The sequence below is a fragment of the Manacus candei genome, unplaced genomic scaffold (assembly GCF_025592945.1).
Source record: "Manacus candei isolate 608988 ecotype Guabito, Panama unplaced genomic scaffold, ASM2559294v1 h1tg000071l, whole genome shotgun sequence".
In the NCBI taxonomy this organism is placed as follows: domain Eukaryota; kingdom Metazoa; phylum Chordata; class Aves; order Passeriformes; family Pipridae; genus Manacus; species Manacus candei.
Window position 1 is genome coordinate 1,645,185 of NW_026138119.1, and position 20,362 is coordinate 1,665,546.

A 20,362-nucleotide genomic window follows, 5' to 3' on the forward strand; every position below is an offset into this window, starting at 1 on the left:
ACTGCAGCTGAAATCCCAAATTACAGAGGAAAGTCGGGGAGAGTGACAATCAGTGCAGCAAGGCAGGGCTCTGCACCCACCATTCCTGACATGCCAAGGGGCCTCCTAAGGATGCCAAAGGCTTGTCCAGGTGTGGATGCCCACCAGGACATTGTAACTTGGCTCAGCAGACCCAGCCAGTGCTGGCTGACCCAGCAGAGCCACCTCTCCACCCTTGCTGTGAGGTGACCAGCACTGTTCCAGTCTGAGACAAGCAGCAGGGGTCTGCAGGCTCTGAGCACCCACCCCCAGGCCCCAGCCCCACCTGCATGAGGCGCTCCAGCTGATAGAACTTGCAGTGCAAATCTTCAAAGTTCTGTTTGAAAAGTTCCCTGAGTCCATAATCGAACATGATTTTGACCAGAACACTGAATGCTTGCTCCTCAGGCATCTGGGAGAGAGGAAACCATTTAGCACAGAGCATTCAAACCTCTCCTATCAGCTCCCCTGGCTGCACCTCCCTTCTCCTCCCTCTTGCTGAAAGGATAAATTGTCACCACTTTTTAATCCGGTTTGAGGGTAAACAAGAATATTAACACACAAAATGACATTCAGTGTTGCCAAGGGCATTGCAGTCTTATTCTGTGGAATAAACCACCTCTCAATCACTCCACTCAAAATACATCTTCCAGACATCAAGACCAAAGCAGTTTCCTGGTGTCTTTGTTCCAAATCATGTCAGATTTTGACCAGCCTAACCCTCTGTCAGCTACATAAATAAGACAGAAGCAGTATTACTAGAGGATGTTAAACAGGATCTTTTCCTTATTATTAATTTTATATTTACCTTTCTCAATGACATTATTTATTTGGTGTTTATTTATTAGATGGCCCAAATAAGAGAGATCAGTAAGTGCCAATAGAAATTCCACCTATCCCAACTCAGCATTGGTTTGGGAAGGTTCAATGTCCCTTTCCTGCCAAAAACTGAAGAAACACTCAAAGCTCATCAGTGTTTTGACATTTTTCCCTGCCCTCAAAATTCAGTTTTCATATTTCCGTAGACAAGTCTGACTTTGGGTCAGTTCCTGGTTCCTGTAAAGGACAGAACATCCATTTCAAGTATTCTATTATTAATCTGCAGATGGAGTTTGTTAAAACTGAAAACTTTGCTGAAACATTCCAAAATGGGAGTGAAAGACTCACAGAAACTTAATTTCCTTTTCTGCAACATTTGTTTTTATTATTTATTTTCCCCAACAGCCACACTCCAAAGGCTGACTTCAAAGACAATCAAAGAAAAAGAAATTTAGCTTTTTAAAATGCATACATGAATCCCAGAAGCCACAACTGTTGTTAAAGGGAGAACTCTGGAATAACACATGGTTCACTCATGACAGTGAGTCTCTCTAATTAAATGGATATTAAAAAAAATGGAGATATGACAATGAAAAAGCTGAAAGAAAGCACATCTATTTCAATAAAAGTGTTCAATTCTCATATCAGGAAGTGCTGCCCTTCTCGATGGTTCAGCAAGGAAATTAAGAGTTAATTGCTCCTCAAGTAAATATTGCAGATTACAGTTACGAAGAACTAAAAGGTTGTTATCATTGAACACTTGGCTTTTGTTTCACAAGAATGGAGTTTACAATCTCTTCTATATCCTCCACTGACTTTACAACACTATGGAGAGTCCTCCCCTGAAGACCAGACCTCCCCTTCCACCAAACTGCAGAGAACTCTTCCAGCTCAGCCCTCTGTGGCAGAACAGGCACTGAAGAGCAGCTGGGAAAAGGAACCTCAGAGCACAACTGGGCTTAGGAGCTCTGCAGTTCCAGCTCCCCCTTGCAATAGAAACACTGACAAAAAGCAGACGTTACTTTAAACCAGAGCAGTCTATAAATAATTTGAACAGATTTCTAATCCTCTCCTGTTTCCCAAGCGTGAGTGAATCTAAAACTTTTGCTCCTGACACACGGGAACCATCAATCTCTCTCCAGCTTCTGAACACACCAGCAATTAAAGGCTATTACGCTGATGAGATCACTTCTATCAACAGCAATTAAGTTTAAAAAAGCATAATATAGTTTCTTTTAAAAATATTAAAATATTATTGTATCCTTCCCTAACCTCTGAAACCAAGGAGCACAAAGACCTACAGGAAACAGCCCACAGGCAGCACAGTCTGCACTGAGACCTTATGACTGACATCCCCTCAATGCCCTACACTCATATATATACGTATATATATACATGTATACAGGACATGGCAATCACCATCCATATTTCTGACTGATTCCAGTAAAAATACCTTCTAAAAAGCTTAAATCTGACCTTGAAACCCTGTAACAAAAACATTTACAGTGCTGTCTTAAACACAAATTCCATGTCTACTGGTGCTGGTGAGTACAGCCCTGAAGGAAGGGGTCCTGGAACAGGAACTCAGGGAATGAACACTGACTGCAGACCAGAGTCCTCACAAACACCACAGGAGGTTTTAAGCCATGCATTCTTCGCTGTCTAAAATCACGTTATTACTGACCAACACACAAGTGGATATGAGTCCTGCAACTCCACTAGTTCAGGAGTTTGTTCCAGGCACAGTGGAGCAATAACTATTCTTCAGTTTGAAACAAATGAGGGCAACCCCAGCACTTACATGTAACAGCAGCACAGCAGCAAGAAACGACTGGCCTTGGCAGTAGCCAATCTCTTCATCGTAGACAGAGTAGGCCTGAAAAAAGAATCAAGACTTTACTTCTATCTGTCTCAGGCTACAAACACAAAGAAAACAGAACAAACACTGCATTGAACACAGCTCCATAAACTTTCACCTCTAAACAGGTGCCACAGGGACATTAGGAAGAGGAAGAAGACCAGGAATATAAAAGAGTGCTGGAAGCCTAAACAACTCCAGCCAACTGAATGCAGTGAGCTGTCCATTCCTGCCGAGCTCCTCCTGTTAATAAGCAGCCTCAGTGCATGTCTGTGGCTTTATAACATTTATGGGAGGTACATAGTTATCTCCAGTTACATAATTTGTCCAGCTTGATCCAGGCTGACAGGTCTGGAATCATGGGAAGTCTCTGCACCAAACACTTCAGTGTTCAGGAATCCAGAAGGACTTTATGTCTCCTGTCTGAGTGGCACCATCACCAGCTATGGTGAGAAACCAGAGTGAGCCAGGGCCAGAGTCTGTCTCCATGACAGGCAATGGTAACACATCCACATTCTTTTCAGCTACCAGTCACATCCGTTGAATGCAAGTTACCAAAACCAGCCCAGAAGAATTTAAAGAATACCTTGCATATTTTGTACAGGGAGTCCTGGCCATCCCCCCCAGTATCTTTAAAATAATCATGAGCAGGGAATGTTCGATTGATGTCTCGGGTGATGGCACTGTCTTGTGGAGACTCCTGTTAGAAAAAGAACACAATATGTAAATTAAAACACATCAAAGGAATATAAATTACAAATGCTAGGACGGAGAGTTGGAAGATTGGCACTGGGTTCTGTGCACTGTTCTAAATTTAACAAAACACAGCCTACTCCACCAGAGCAGGCTGGCAGCTCCACATGACAGTCTGGATAGACTTGGTTACCTAAACACATCTGGGAAGGGTCAGGGAGGGGCAGGTCACACACACACACACACAGACACACACACACACACACACAGACACACACACACACACACACACACACACACGTGTGTTCCAGGCCACTGCAATGCAGAGCCTTCCCTGGAGACTCCTGATCCCCAGTGCTGCCCAGGCACGTTCCTTTTATCTCCCCACTGCAGGGAGTCACAGTCCACTGTAAGCAGCTGCTGTCCACAAAGCCTGTCCCTGAGGTTCAGCTCAGAAACCACTCTGCATCCCCTCCTCAGAATTTAACTACAGAAAACAGAAATCTGAGCATGAGCCCCAGAAAGTATTGCTCAGTAAAACACAATCACGAGCAGGGATTTCAGCATGAGGAAGGTGGAACTTCGTTCTCCACACCACTCTGACACCAGCAGTTTCAGATGCCTTGAACACTTGGAAAGCTGAACAGTAATAGAAAAAGTTTTACTCTACCCAAATAACCCACGTTTCTGTAGCAAATGGAAAAAGATTAGAAGTAAAAGATAGTAAAAAAAGTACACAATGTAATCAGTGTGAAGATCATTCAACAGAGCTTGTAGTTCTTTTTCCTCACAAAAGGATTTTGCAAACAACAAAATTACCACAGTGTGCTTCATTTTCTCTTCTGATTTTAATCCAAGGTTAATGCTCCTCTCTGGGGCTTAATACAGACATTTCATTAGGAAAGCATTACGCTGCTATTAGAATCAAGTTACCAGATTGTTTGGGAAATTATATCAAAAGTACTGTTCAGCATTCCAATTTGATAATAATTAACGTGCTGAAGAGTCTGTCTCATTAAAAGGAAATCAGAAACAAACAAAATCCAGTGCTCAATAAATTTCATATAAACATCTATCTTTTAAGTCAAAGACAAGTACACTAATGGCTGGCTGTTGGCTTCAGCATGTTTTGCAAGGAGAAAAAGACAATGCTCAGAAACAATCCTGAAAACTTAAAACATGTGAATACAGTCTTAGTGGTAACTTTCAGTTTCTGGAGAGTTTGCAAGGCTGACTTGCAGTGAATTCTCTGCAGGAGCTCAGGTGCTGCTCACTGCCAGCAGCTCTGGTACCACACAAGGGGGTTTCCTGAGTGTCACCTGTTCTGCTGCAATGGCAAAATAACCTCAAATCCACTTGCCTTTTAATCCACTTATTTAACAGCAGAGACCAGAGCATCTGGTTGGAAACTCTTAAGAGAGGCTTCTCAAACAAATCACTCATTATGGCTAAAGAGAACTAATTAGTGGCCTCTCTGGCTTTGCGTGACTTGGTCAGCACTTGACTCCTGTGTTTCAGTACAATTCCAGCAATCTGTAACTCAAGTTCCTGCAGCTGAAGCACAGCTTGGGGAGAGAAAAATCAACGGAAATGATAAGGTTTAAAAAATGTTTTCCAAAAACCGTGGCTTTGAAATCTCCCCATTGGTACAAACTGCTGCAATCCAAGCATTGTGTAACCTTTTCTTTACTCCTATTTTTATACCTTGCTGTGAGAATTGGCTCAATGGGCAATTTCTCATGCTTTCAGGGGACTGGGAACTGAAGGAAACCCTTCTGAACCCACACCCTTCACAAACTGGGATTGAAAAATAGAAAGCTAAGAATGACAGGAAGAAAAAGAAAGTAGTAAAGAAAACAGAATGGAAACCAGCCATGAGAACTTAGGCGAGTGTAGTGAAGATTAAAATTCTCATGACAGTTTGCTGCTCTGAAGGAAAGCAGGAAAATGCAGATGCTCAGACTCAGAACATACCTTTCCTCCCCCTCTTTGCTGCACTTTAAAGTATTAGGGCAGTTATACCAAAACCTTCCTCTCCAGCTGATTTAAACAGAAACTACGTGAGTAATTATGGAAACCAGGACACAGTCCAGCAGGGAAAAGCCCATCTATTCTGTCAGTCTGTATAGAAAAGCACATTAGTTCCCACCTCCTAAACTTGTCACACTTAAAAGATGTTTTCCTTGTATTTTTGCCATCTTCCTGGGAGCATCCCAGGATGTGCAAACCATATCATGCAGTTACAGACTTGATCAACATCTTCACAGTGAGACTGTGTTACTTTGGAAGCTTTTTCTGTAGCTTAAGGCACAATTAGAGCCATGGAAGAGCTGGAGATCCCAGAACCTCTTCCCAGGGCTGATCTACTTGCAGTTTTCAGCAGCTCAGGTTTATTCCTCCTAATCCCCCACATAAACCCAAGAGGATGAAGAAGCAGCAGCAAAGAATTGCTGAAGGGACAAGATCTGTGGTGACAGAAAATGAAATAAGAGATCTCCAGAGAACAGAGGGAGTTGCCTGCTGGAAATGGCTCATCATCCACAGATCAACTCCTGGTGCACCAGGCTCCTGGAGAGATGGGATGGTGTATAAAACCTTCACCTAGACACAGGCTGGCTTCAAAAACAGCATAAAAAGGGAAAAATGGTGAGGTCCAAACTTTAGATTCCTCCTGCCCCAATCCCCAGCACGATTCCAAATGTGGAATTCTGCTCACTGGGTGAGTTATCTGACACACCCAGCACAAACCCAAGCTGTGCCTGACTCTCACTCTTGCCACAATGGGATCCATTTCCACATTGCAATTATTCCTTAGGAAGGTTCCCCCGACTTGGCAAGAATTCTGTCACACGGGCAGAGATCACTGTGGGAAGGGTCTGGAGACTGGATCCATCAGTGGAATTTTCCTTGTTTTGCCCAGGGTCAGATCAGCACGTGGTGTGTTGCTGCAAGGCACAGCCAGGCCATCCCAGAGCCACCAAACCAGGGGCAGCTTCCAGCACATCCAACAAGCAGAAAGAGCCAACCCCCTGCAAATTTCCTGGGCAGCAGCAAGGGTAATGTTACATGATGGGGATCAGTTATTTGGAGCAGATCTGTACATTTTAAGCACATTCGGAAATATTAAAAGGTCTTTTGATAGCTATTTTCAGTGTTGGCAGGACACTGTGCCACCTGGTCTATTTTGTGGGTTGATGGCATTCCCAAAACTACTTTCATTAGGCAATATTTACACTGACTTTTACACAAAGTGCATTTCCTGCATTTGTGTTCGCCCAGATCGCTGGAGGTGGTTTTGGTAAGAGGAATTACACCTGTTACTGAGACCTTAAGGAAGTATCACAAACCCCACTTTCAGAGTAATGTACTTGTTAACTTCCCACGAGGAATGCTGCCCACAGAATGGAAGAGTTACCTGGAGTCAGCACTTACTGAGAACATTTACAGATAAACAGTATTTGTGGAAAAAAACCTGAATAATTTAGACAAATTTGGAATGGTTAGACAACTGCAACTGGACACAATAGTGCATTGATACAGCATACTTTCAGGCCAAATATGGCAATATAGTGCAATTCTAAAAATAAAAGTGAATCCCTTGTGATATCCAGCCCTTTCGCTCTGTTCGTTTCCTTTTAGGGCTCCAGTTTCCCACAGGAAAATCAGAGCATGGAGTTTGCCCACAGTGCCCTCCAGCACGTATGGACCCAGCACAGACACGGGCAGGCTGCAAGCTCTGCCTGCTCCTGCCACCTACACACGGGCCAGGCTATTTAGAGCTACCAAAAGAAGAGGGAAAAGCCCCCCCCAGTCCCCAGGAACACACCTTTACCAGCACACACACACAGAAGGCATCCGGGACAAGACGTGAAAACATGTGACGTATCATTTATTTCTTAAATGTATTTATGATCCATTCAGACCTTTCAAATAAAGTGTACAAGTGCATTTCAGAATAAAAAACTACACTCTTCACACAGCTCTGTAGAACACTACATTTCATCAAGGAACTTGAAGCAAAAACTTCCTATTAAACCACCCATGCATCCTTTGGCTACAATAATATCACTGATCAACAAGTACTGCTAGTCAATTCGGAGTTTCCCTTTAAAGAGAAGGAGCATCCTAAAATATGCCACCCCTTCCAGAGACCTCTCTTTAAAGAGAGAATATTAAATAAATTAGCTAGGCTTTTAGGCAAACAGTAAGGCTACTTAGTACTGTTGATGCATGATCCATATATTTGGAGAACAGGCAATCCTAGGCTATGTGAAATGCGTCAACAGCCCTTGAAATTGTAGTAGTATCAAGATTACATCAATCCAGAACAAATGGCAGACAAAAATGTAACCAGTGGAACAATCACTGAAAAATGTGCAGTTTCTCTTAGGATGGGAAGTGCTGATAACAGATTCAGAAAAGTGTTTATAAAATCCGCTAAGAACCACACTGACATCCTTAAAATTACATATTGTACAAAGCCCTAAACTCTGTGACTGTACAGCTACTGCCATGTTCAATTGCTTGTTTGGAGGGACATGTACACACATATGTAAAATACACATATATACCTAGTTTAAAACAATCAATTCAACGTGGCAGTGACTGTACAGCTGCACAGTACACAAATATATATATATATATGTACATCTACAGCAAAAAGGGAACAAGCCAACAGATGTATGACACAGCTGGGGTACAGACCACCTCAAAGGGAATAATACATTTCTTTGAGTTTTAATAGCTCATAGCAAAATTACCTCTTGGAAATAGTTATGCAAAGATTTAGAATCAGATATTTACATGCTTCCGATTTATCTAGTTCCATTTAATAATTAAAAATATGCAAGTAATATTTTAAATCAGTAACATTTGTCATTTTTGGCTCAACTGTAGTTTTTCTTATTATTAGTCTTCGTTGAAAAATCAGCTACAGAAATGTCTATTAAAAGGACGGGGTGGAAGAACCCCTCTGCCCTGTATTTTAACAACAGTTCTGAGTTGGCACAAAATAGGCAATTCTGGAGCCACAACAATAACTCTTCCTCAGCTGCCTTGTATGAAAACACCCATCTTCACCATCCCCCTTCCTGTGCGGGTACAAACCAGAGCAGACCCAGTGAGAGGAGGGACCATGGAGGAGCCCCCCAACACCCCCATGGTCCCCACTGTGTCAGAACTGAACCAGCATTAGAGACTCTTAAGGGCTGGACAGGCTCTAATTCACCTGTTTGCTTTTCTAATCTGCTTTGGTGGATGTTTTCCTGTGGTTCCTCCTAGCAGGGGTTTCACACTCACAGCTCTTTCTCATCTTCTAATACAAAACAATTTCCAGCATTAAAAGGTGCACAAGGTTCTTACAAACACACACATACACATTCTTACCTGTGATTTTATCTATTCTTGGCCCTCTCACTGACACTCAGGGAAAAACTACCAGTTGGAACACTACTGGTGGAAGGAGCTGGACTGTCTTCCAAAACTCCTGTAACAACCCTCTGACAAAGGTCAGATCTCCACAGAATGCACCAAACAACTGGTGGCTTCTGCTGTACCAGGGACTGGGAAGGTGCAAGGAGACGGGTGGGACACAAGGAAAAATGAGCATCACAGAATCATGGAATGGTTTGAGTTGGAAGGGACCTTAAAATCCCATCTCATTCCAACCCCCTGCCACGGGCAGGGACACCTTCCACTAGCCCAGGTTGCTCCCAGCCCCGTCCAACCTGGCCTGGGACACTTCCAGGGACGGGGCACCTACAACCTCTCTGGGCAACAGAGAGGTTTTAAAGTGAGATCACTCCACTGTGTTTCGTTCAGCAAAGCAACCTAAAAGCACATGCACGCACAGCCTCCCATGCTCGCCTTTAACTGTAAACAGCAGGTGAAAGAAACAATTAAAAAAGGTACGAATACAAGTTCAAAATCCCTGAAGAAAAGACATACCCACGAGTATTAAGAACAGTAAAAAAGCTCATCATTAGCAGTTGCAAACTCGTTTCCATCCTGTTGCATTCATTAGAGGAATACAAAATTGAATCTAGTGTTTACATGCTCGACTTACAATAGAAACTGGATTTCAAAGGTTACATATGGAGAGAAATGTATCAGCATAGGAACCTGCAAAAGACTGTGCTGTACAGCATTTCTAAAGACACAGGTCTGTCAAGACAATACACATGATTGCAAATCCTTTCAGACAGTTCAAAAGCATGGTTGGAGGTAATGCTGCTTCCTGTCCTCTGAAAGGATTAACTGCACCATTAGTTTTAGTAGGTTTTAGTGACAATTTAACCTCAAGAAATACCTAACCCCTCAAAAACTGAGGTGATCAGAAACATACAGGTACCTTACAGCCCTCAGGTTTTACTTCTTTGTACACTAAACATCAATTCATTTGACAGCATCTACAGAAAACGTTTTAAAAAATGTTTTTATGAAATACTTTTAATACTCAGTAATGCTAATATTTAAAAATACTTCACAGTGTGGTACTAATGTAACTTCATAAAACGAGCAACTTGAGTCAGCTAAAGCTCAAAGCCTTACGTTATATTAAAATAGTCCAAAGATTCCACACACACACACAGAATCACTAGCACTATAAATATACCTAAGCCACTTTAGTGCAAAGTCTGGTTTTGCTTCCCCTGACAAATCCCTCTATATTCCTGCCAGCATATTAAAATGTCATCCTTTACTAATCTAATTATTGATTTTCAAGGATTCATTTACAGCTGAAATCCCAGAAGAACTTTTTTCAATTTACCATAAAAGTAATGACTTGGTTTATTAAGCATTTGATTGCTCGACTCACGTGCTCTCTGTAACGCTGAGAATGACTGGCACATGCACAGCAAGACTGGAGTTCATCCTTCCGAGGAGTCACTTGAATTTATTTCACCTTTTAACAAAGGGATCTCCAGTAATGACCATCAGAGAGAAGCCAAAGCTTTGAATTACAGAATTGCTATCCTCATCTTACAAATTGCTAATTAGAAAGAAGTCAGAACAGGCAGTTTGGACTCCCTGCCCCCTTTCAACCCTGTGCTCCACCTCAGGTCCCTCACACACAGGTACTGCCCAGGTGGAGCCCTCCCCATGATCACCAACTTCAAAACATGTTTGTCTACCTCGACCCACATTCTAAATATAGTCCAATGCAATGTGCACCCACTCAGCATTTCTAAAAACTTCTCAGCAAATAAAGCTCCTGGTTATCAACCCGTGCACAGGTGTCAGTCCCACAGTGACCTGATGCCTCCTGGTCTCTCCTGGAGCGGAGCCTGCACAGCCTTTGATCAGCCCAGGGATTGTGACACTCCTCCAAAACAGCTTCAGGACAAAACAAAGATGACTCCTTAATAACAACTTCTGTTTCTCAGTTGAAATAACTACAAAGTCACCAGCTAGAGGGTCAGTTCTGCCTGCACAGATTGCTGGAGAACACCTGAGGCTGTAATTAAAGCTGGATCAGGATACAGGAACATCACTTCTGGTAACGTTTTCATTAACTGCTAAAGCTCAAGAGATGCAAATGGGGAAATGGGCAAGAGCCACAACCACTTCCATCTGCAGCCACCACCACAGGCATGTAGAGCAGACACAGCCTGTGGCTTGTTTTCAACTCTGCAATGGGAGTAAGAGCTGAGAGGTGACAGAGCTCAGTATTGTGTGGAGAACCAGCAGCAAAGCTGCCTCCGTAAGCAAACATTTCATTTGTCTAGAAAATGATGTCACAGGAAAAAAAAAACCTGAAAAGCCAAGTAAACAAACTATACCATCCAGATTATTTCCCTGGGGCTGGAACACCCCAGATAGACAATCATGACAGAGCCTGACGTTACTCCACTTTACCTGAACTCAAATGAGGGGCTGATCCACCACCCCAGGCCTGCAGGGAATCCCGTTGTGGTGGGTGCAGCAGCCCCAAGGCTCAGAGGAGCTGCCTCCAGAGAGCAGCAAAGCAAAAGCAAGAAGGTTAAACTCCACATTTTAAAAAAATGTGCATTGTAAAGAAAATGACCCCAATTAAATACCCCATTGTTCTGACCAAACTCCAGTGGGTTTCCTTTCTTTGTTTCCCCTGGTGACAACTTTCAGTTTCTGTCTCTAAATACAACTGCACCTGGTCCTAAACTTATTGGATTTTAATTCTGAAGTGCTGTCCTCTTCCAAAGGCATTTTATATACATAACTTTAGTATTAAATGCCTTTATTTAACTGCAGAAATGTCTTTTGAAGTGGTATCTCTGCAATGCACAGACAGGAAGGGAAAAAACAACTGGAATTGAGACATTGACCTCTACAAGCCAGGAGGACACTTCTCTCCTAGTCAAAATGGGTTGTTTTCATCATCCTAAAAGAGGGGCTGTTTGCTTTCATGGACAGTCTGTAAAACCTGATGGTCCAGTGCTCTGACCTGATCACAGCCCCATACACACCCCTAGTATTGATTTGGTAAAAAATATTAAAGAATATTAAAGTTTGGATAAATGTGGATTAAAATCCAAGTTTATCTTGAATGACACCATGGGAAGGATGTGTCATTGTATTCTGCAAAGTCACAGAAGGGAAGAAAAACATTTCTAAACCAAACAAAATATGGGCCAAATCAGGTCAATGTTTCAGCAGGTGCTTCAAGTACTCAGAACCAAAAATGTGTTAGAACGACAACAAAAGCTCTCCAAAACCACCACCTCCTCTTATTAAACTAAAATTACCTACAATGGATGAATCACGTAATCAGAAAAATGTTAAATGGGCCTTCAGTTTGTAATGTCTCAAGGCAGATTCCTGCACTCACACACTGGTTGGTTCCTAAGAAATATTTTTTAAAGCATCGACCTGAATTAGGAAAAGTTCTGCCAACTTCCAACCCTGATGTGAAGTAAGATGAGACTGAAATATTTCTGACTTCCCGACTCATGGAGTTACATCCTTGATCATTGCAGCAGTTGGGAATACCACAATAAACAGCAAAAAAATCTGCATATTAAATTTGCACACTGAATGTTTCCATCTCGCATCACACCCAGGCCTTGGAAGTGCCTTTTTCTGAACAAACTGCTGAAATTTAGGATTCTTACACCTAAAAGCTTTCTATGAGAGGGCAGGGACAATGCCACAGGGGTGCAGTTTGGGAGTTCTCGTTCTCCTGCAATTCTCTGTGCCTTAGTACTTTGTACCACTTTCTTCCTGTTAAAGACTTGTGACAAATATCCAAGACTGCCCCTTGGCACTCTGACACTGAGCCATGTCAGAATTCCAACCAGAAGAAACACTCTGAGCGATAAGAAGCTTAAAAACAAGTACAAAACCCCCAACAACAAATCAAGACTGTAGAAACTGGTAACATTTAATTAAAAAAAAACTAGTAGTAGCATAACAGCAAAACTGTTGTTTCACACAAAACATATCTGTTGAGTTTAAAAATACTGTCACTTGATTGAGATCATAAAAAAATAATATTTCACAGATATTCTCCCAGTCTATTTGGAAAATGACAAAATAATCACAACCTAAACTTCCAGTAATCCTTAAAAAGAATAAAAATAAAGTGTTCTAGATGAAGCAAATTATCACCTTCTGAGAAGTTGTGAGTATTGAAATCCTTCCCATGGCACTAAAAACAGCCACTGAACTGCATCCTGCAAATTGAACCTTCCAGCAGCTTAATTTGAGAGCGAGGCAGATAACCCTAATAAAAAAATCAGTTTATAGTCTGAGATGGAACTTCAAAATTAGTTCATTTAATCACATCACAACACAATTTTCATGAGGCTGTAATTTGATTTCTGTACTCTCCTCAGAGTGGCATTTATCTGTGCAGTGCTCTCGAGCACCGGCACACTCGGGCACAAACGGAGCCAGGGAAGGATTAGTTTCATGTGCACGAGGAAAACCAGCCAAATGCAAAGTTTGCTGCCTGACAATTCCTAGCACAGACTGTGAGGAAAAGGATCCCCCCCCCCCCCCCCCCCCCCCCCCCCCCCCCCCCCGTGCCTCGTGTGAGCTGCATGACAAAGGGTGTTCAAGAGCTGCTGAGCAAACAAGGTAATGTGTGGCAAAATTATTTCTTCCAGTTGGCACAGTGAACAGGAGTCACCCCCTGCAATTCCATGAAGACAACAGACTCTAATGTTATGAATACTTAAAACATCTAATCACAAACAAACCTACATCAACATTAAATTAACTTAGAGGGAAAAAAACCCCTCATAATTTAAATTATAAAAAAACCCCCAAACAATAAATTAACACAGACAAAAAGAGAAATACTTGAACCTAAAACTAAGCTACTGAGGCAACATTAAAAGTGTCTGTACAAACACTGGATGAAACTTGAATGCACCAATTGGCTGCAACTCCTCTCCATCCTCATCTCTTGGAGACTTCTAGATTCTGATTTTCACCTCTCCCAGAGATTATCTGAGCTGAGGAAGACTTGGAGATGAGTAAGGCAACTGAAAACAGCCTGGCTGTCAGGAATGTAGAACTGAGCCTTAGCTGCAAAGCAGCAACAGCTGCAGGCATGGACCTGCATCTGGAACAGCCACTGTGCTCCAAGCACAATTCCAGGCTCAGAGCTTCAGCTCCAGCTAAACCTCTATGCCACGATTTAGACCCCTTACCCGTTTTAAACATTTTCCAAATTCTCCAAAACTAGCACACAATGATACTATTTAAACCCTCTATTCGTGAAAAAAACCAAAAGCAACAATCTTTGCTTCCACTTAAACCTGAAACTGCCATTTCTGGGGCTTTAGGCCCCAGCAGATTCTTCTCTTCCATTAAGTTTTAATCAAATGCTATTTCAATGATACATTGCATCACTTCAAAGACTCGGAAATGTTAGATAAGGTGAAGAGCAGAGAAAAGCTATTGGGAGTTTACCTGAGAGGCTGTTCCAAAAATACCACACACACACACTTTGATATTAGTGACTAAAGCCCTTAAATTGTTCCCCAAAGCCCACCTGTGCCATAATACCCACAAACCGCTGGAGAACAATTACCAGCTGATGTGCTGGGAGCTTATTATACCACTCAGAAATGACTCACTACACCCCTGCACTCCCCCCACGGCTGTCTGTGTCTAACCAACATTCAGACTGCGAGGGCTCTGCAGAACAAATCACCTCTGCCACGTCTGGAGGACCCGGCACAAGCCGTGGTCCAGACTCTGCCTTACTACAGAGGAGAACAGGAGATGTCCACGGGAAGGCATCAGGGTTTACACAACCTGGGTTCTTCACATTTCAGATGAACTGAGGAGGAATTTAATCTGGAGAGGTTTGGACTGGGGATGGAACATGTTGGGAGCAGATCAAGATACAAGTTAAATGCTTTGCCACTGGGGTCCCCAAGGGAACGGGGCAGCAGCAGCAGCAGTTCTGCCCCATCCTCCCCAGAACAGCTACACACCCCCGAGAGGAACCAAGTACATCAGCACTGAGTGCTCACAAGCACAGGCTGTGCCAGGAGTGCTTCATCCTGCTCTCTCTGCCCTTCCCTGTTTCCTCACTGGCAGCCCCACGAGACTGTTCTGGTGCAGATGTGGATGGGCAGAGGGACTGCAGCAATCCTGGCATGTGACGGGCTGGGATCCTCCAGGGCAAAGGGCTCCCAGTAGAGCAGAGAAGAGGGGGGTGTTTGCTGGAGGGACAGGGCAGAGCACTGAAAAGATGATCTTGATCTGCAACAACAGACAACTTGACACCATTTAAAAAAAACACAGTCTTCCCTCTGGCCAAGAGAATTACCCCAATTCTAAAATGATCCAATTCCTTTTCCCTAACCCTTCTTCGTTCCCACTGTGACTAACAGCACACAGCAGCTGTACCAGAGCAGCTCAGGGAATTCCCTGAGCTCGCAGCACCACGGAGGGATAAACAGGGGATGCACAACCTGCCCTCAGAGCAGGTGTGGTGGAGGGACAGGCAGACACAGGACAATACAACTGTAACCCACTATTACAGGAACACTCGGTTCACTTGCATTTTCCAAAATGGCATCAGTAAAAAGGATATTCCTTAGGAAAAACTCAACAATTCTGCCACACTGCCTTCTTAACAGCTTTCCAGTACTCCAAACATTTAATCTAGGATAGCTCGAACAATGTGGTCAATGACATTTGGTTTCTCAGATATTGCCTTTGTCTGACCAGTTAGATATGTGTTTGCCAACAGGATTTAGCTCCTGCTATATTTGAACCATCTTTAATCCCATGAAGGCTAAAGAAAAATGTCTCTGATTTAGCTCTGTGCACTTATGAATAACTCAAATACTACAGTTAAATTTACAACATAGTTCCCTTAGCTGTTTAGAAGACAATTGTTTTCTTTCCTTTCCCCTTAAGTTCTAGTATGTAAAATATCAGAAGAATTTAGATTAAAAAAAAAAAGGGACATGTTATTTTTAAAGTTGTTCTTGAGAAAATTTCCACATACAAACTCGTGGCATTTCTCCACTGGTTTGAGAATAATTTTCACATGTTGGCATCATCTTTGAGTGGCTGCCACAACTCTGGTATCATAAAGCAACACGTATTTTCTCATAGCTTATCAAAACACATTTTATTTAACTGCTAAATTTGGTCTGATCCAAGTTTTTCTTCTTACTTCACAACAAACAGGAAAAGGCAGATGCCATACTCTGATCCAAACATGCATCCTACCAGGGAAACAGGGCACGGACCCAGATCAGCCCCAAGCCTACGACTGCTCAGATCACATCGCTGCACTCACGGCTCATTAAAACTGAGTTCGCACTGAAATGTTCACATTGTTCACTCCTGTTCTACAAGTCCTGTCTAGGTAGCACTGAAAAACAAATTGTTTGGCCCCTTCTGTTCTGACGCTGGAACGTTGTGTCAATATACTTTGGCATATATTAAAAAAATCCCTGTAATATACCATAGACTGTGACATTTCCACTTCAGCTCTATCATTTACATGTGAAGCACGAATTTCCAAAGAACCCAGTAAAGCTGTAAGAAAGACTACATTTTGCCGAAGCTCTCAGACACCCACTCCATTCAGTCACACCAGCTGGAGAGGTAAGTGTCAAGATACAGCTTTATTCTTTAAAATGAATATGGAGGTGAAACTCCACAGCCTCCTCCACAGCAATCATTTTTTAAAGTGAAACCACAACGATATGTGCTCCTGATTCTTCTATGTCAGCAGCATTTCTCAGAAACCTTTTTGCAAATCTGGACATCTTAAAATCGTATCTAACTTATTTCGCAACTTGCGGAATCGTCCCTGCACTTCCCAGTCCAGCTGACAGGCGTCCTAGACGTGACATCCATTGGAAGATCTTTTGCTCCTAGAGGTAGAGGAGTCCTTAGCTACCCTCTGTCTAGCGCACGAGGCACAGATGGCCCCCGAGAGGCGCTTCAGCCCCTTCTGAAAGACACTGTTGGAGAGACTGTAAATGACACAGTTGCAGAAACTGTTGCTAATGGCAAGCCAAGTGGTCAAGAAGGACGCGACGCGGTTACTATAGACGTTGGAGCTCTCCAGCAGGAAATAGATGATGTAGGGCAACCACAGGATGTAGAAGACACTGGTGATGCGGAACAGGACCATGGCATAGCGCTTGTCCGGGCAGGGCTGTGCCTCCCCAGCCTCCCCATCCTGGGAGCTGAAGCGCACCCGCCTCTCGTTGATCTCCTTGGTGTGCTGCTGGCAGATGCGGAAGATGTTGAAGTAGGTGAAGCAGACGATGAAGGCGGCCGGGGCGTAGAGCATCACCACAATGAACAGGGTGAAATAGGGGTCGGTGTTCCAGGAATTGGCGCACCACTGGAACACGTCCCCGTGGTATCCAGGCTTTCCCCAGTGAAAGGAGGGTAAGAAGACCAGGCAGGAGTAGAGCCAAATGGTCAGGATGCAGATTCGCAGCCTCCACGGGGTAACCAGCGTGTTGTAGGTCAGCGGCTTTGTGATGGCGATGTATCTGTCAATGCTAATGCAGGCCAAGGAGGCCATGGAGACGCTCTTCAGCACTGACACCACATAACCAAAGATTTGGCAAACCAAAGACTCACTCAAAACAATAGGATAGTGCAGCAGAGACAAAGAAGGCACCAGACAGCTCACGCCCACCAGGAGGTCAGCATACGCCATAGTCTGGATGAAGTAGCTGGTGGTGTGGTGGTTCAGCAGAGGTGCACAGTGAAAGACAAATATCACAATAATGTTGCCCGAAATAATCAGCACCATGAGGAACACAATAATAACCACTTCCAGGAGGCAAAAATTGATGGTCTCCAAATAGCTAATGGCCAGGAGACAGAAGGGCCGGCCACTCTGGTTGCCAACCAAAGAGGAGTTCATCTTGAGCACTGCAGTGATCGCTCTACTTCATGCTCCTGCCTGCTGCCTGCAGCCACTCCAGGCAGCTGCTGTCATTGCGGCTGGTGCTGTGCGTGCAGCAATGTCAAAACCGGAGCTCCGGTCCCCAGGGCTGCTCCAGATGCTGCTGCTGTGCATTGTCTGCAGCACAACTCCCCTTTAAATCCGGCTCCCCGCCGCTGCCGGTGCACCGGGACCCGGCGGCAGGCATGTCAGCAACTTCCCCGGCGCACGGGAGAGGGCTGATATTGGTGCCCGCCCGGGTGGGCTGCCGCGCCGAGCAGGGACGAGGGGCTGGGGGAACAGGGAGAGGAACCTTCAGCGAGTCAGGACGAGAGTCCTCCCAAAGGCTGACAGAGAGAAGGGGAAAGTGTTTTACAGAACCGCCTCTCCCCGCCGCCCCGCTCCTTCCCCACGCCCTGCCCAGCGCTCGCCGCCGGCCCCGCTCCAGCCCCGGTCCCCTCCCCACGCCGGGCCCGGGCCCCGCCGGCGGCAGCGGGAGGCGATGCCGCCCCCGCGGAGCCCCGGCAGGCGGGCGGGGGGATGCGCGGCGGGGAGGGCGGGGGTCCAGCCCTTCTCCGCTGGCTCCATTTTGCACGGCGCTTTTGTTCGCCGCCTCTGCCGGCCCCGCCGCCGCCCCGGCCCCGCCGCCCCCGCCGCCCCCCGCCCGGCCCGGCCCCGCCGCCCCGGCCCTACCTGCGGCGGGCGAACAAAAGCGCGGAGCATCCTCGGGCGGGCGGCGTGTGCTCCGGCCGCGGCGATGCGGAGCCGGGGGCGGGGAGGCGGGAGGAAGGGGAGGGAGGCGGCGGGAGCCGGGGGAGGGCGCGGCGCGGCGGGGACCCGGCGGGGAGCGGGGCCGCAGCCCCTCCGCCCCTCGTCCAGGGGAGCGGGGCAGCGCCGGCCGCAGCCCGGCACGGCGGGGCCGCTCACGGAGCGCCCGGAGGGCCCGGCCCACGAGCGGCGGATGGCGGTGGGAGCATCACCCGGAGCGACCCCGCCGCGCCCGGAGAACACGCGGGTCCCGGCCCTGCCCGCGCACCCCAGTACTGCAGGCACACACACACACCCGCACCCCGGCGCTGCACCAACACACCCGAGGATGCTCCCTGCTCCTCCTCCCCGCACCTCTGCACGGCCAGCGACAACCGCCCACCACGGGCGTGAATTCACGCGGTTCGTCGTCACTTAAGGCTTTTCCATCCCAGCCCTTTTGGGGAAATACTTATTCTGGAATAAACGTGCCTTTGCTAGGCGTGGTGTGTGTTGTTTAGGAGACACCTGACACCAAGGGCAAAGCTGAGAATGGTGTCCCACCGTTAATCCAGATGTAGCTCCAGGTAGGCAGGCACCTCCCTCCACACACATACACAACGCAAAAGGACTTGCTGTCCCTGACAGTCCCCAGGACATCCCACACCAAACCAGAAACCAACGACATTCCAGCCACCAAACACGTGAGAGATTCACAGCACAGCTCTTAAACTTGTGTTCACACCATGAGCTAACACCATCACACTATTTAACCAGGAAAACCTCTTTGAAGGCAGAGAGGCATAACAAGAGATGGGTATTGTTTGTTGTTTGTCAAGAGTGTTTTATGCAGGTGACATGCTGGAAAACACATTCCCACGGTATTTGGAAGCTCATTCTCTGCCCCGATACCAAACTGCCCCACTGGCACAGCTTAGGGCAGGCCCATCACTGTGGGAATTGATCTTCCATCGGATCAAACCAGTAAGAGACTGGAGTGAGGCTCTTTGGCAATCCAGACCATTTAGGCACACATGAAAGTGTGCAGCTGGCATCCTGACAGGCCTAAGTCCACACACTGAATTCAACCAATGCCAACAAACCCAAGGTTTTGGTTAACCTAAGCCTAATACTGGTCATTCTGTGCAATTCCTAATGGATAATTAATTGTGGCCAAAGCAACCACGCTGCAATGCTCAGGATTGTACCTGACCTGTAAGTAGCAAAAAACCCTCCATTTTATGAAACACTTGTGTTGGTCAAAAATCTGTGCTGGACAACAGCATGACTTGGCAGATTTTTAGTTCATCTTGTGCAAAAGCCTGAAAACAAAAACTTGGGGCTTCCACCCCATTCTTACTTCAAAAAGATCCCTTTACTCTTGTCCTTCATTTTTGTCACAATTTATGGTGTTTCTACTCATGGCAACTGAAGTACTAGAACTGTAGCTAGGAAACATAAACTTTGAATTAAATTTAGGCAAGGGCATTGTGGTTTTACAAAAAACAAGCTATGATTGAATTACTGCTGGAGAAATGATCTATCTTTCCAAAGCAGAGAATGATTTACATACCGATTGATTCAAATAGTATTTCTGGATCCTTAGGCATGAATAGACACATCATAAACATCCCCAGGAAAACAACATACATTGAACCTTCTATCTCAGATGTATAAAAACAAGGTAGCAATGGAAATTGTGAGCCTGACCAAAACAACATCTGGTTGGAGGAATTTTTAAACAGAAGATGCAGCATGAAATCAAAACCTGCCCGATGTTCAGGTTTTTATGAGAAGTACGAGCTCAACACCCACCCAGCTGAGAGGTATTTCTGTCTGGTTTTCCCTTTAACTGCCGTTCT

The 20,362-nt window shown here is 45.1% G+C and overlaps 2 protein-coding genes across 4 annotated transcripts in view; both read right to left on the minus strand.

Moving 5' to 3' along the window:
- The window catches only part of RABGAP1 (RAB GTPase activating protein 1), a 74,059-nt gene that overhangs the window by 12,640 nt on the left and 41,057 nt on the right, over positions 1 to 20,362 (minus strand). For both annotated transcript variants that reach the window (XM_051807506.1, XM_051807507.1), the window contains 3 exons: positions 3,282 to 3,395; positions 2,639 to 2,713; positions 305 to 430 (listed from right to left, as the gene is read on the minus strand). In XM_051807506.1, coding sequence (XP_051663466.1) covers positions 305 to 430; positions 2,639 to 2,713; positions 3,282 to 3,395 — 315 coding nt within the window. The remainder of the gene's footprint in view (positions 1 to 304; positions 431 to 2,638; positions 2,714 to 3,281; positions 3,396 to 20,362) is intronic.
- On the minus strand, positions 13,388 to 19,211 carry GPR21 (G protein-coupled receptor 21). Of its 2 annotated transcripts, none has more exons than XM_051807582.1 (2): positions 18,836 to 19,211; positions 13,388 to 18,100 (listed from the first exon to the last, which is right to left on the minus strand). In XM_051807582.1, exon 2 carries the CDS (start codon positions 17,730 to 17,732, stop codon positions 16,686 to 16,688), a length of 1,047 nt encoding a protein of 348 aa, XP_051663542.1. In that variant the 5' UTR covers positions 17,733 to 18,100; positions 18,836 to 19,211; the 3' UTR covers positions 13,388 to 16,685. The 2 variants fall into 2 exon arrangements, with proteins under 2 accessions (XP_051663542.1, XP_051663541.1); XM_051807581.1 differs by lacking the exon at positions 18,836 to 19,211 and adding an exon at positions 18,447 to 18,744.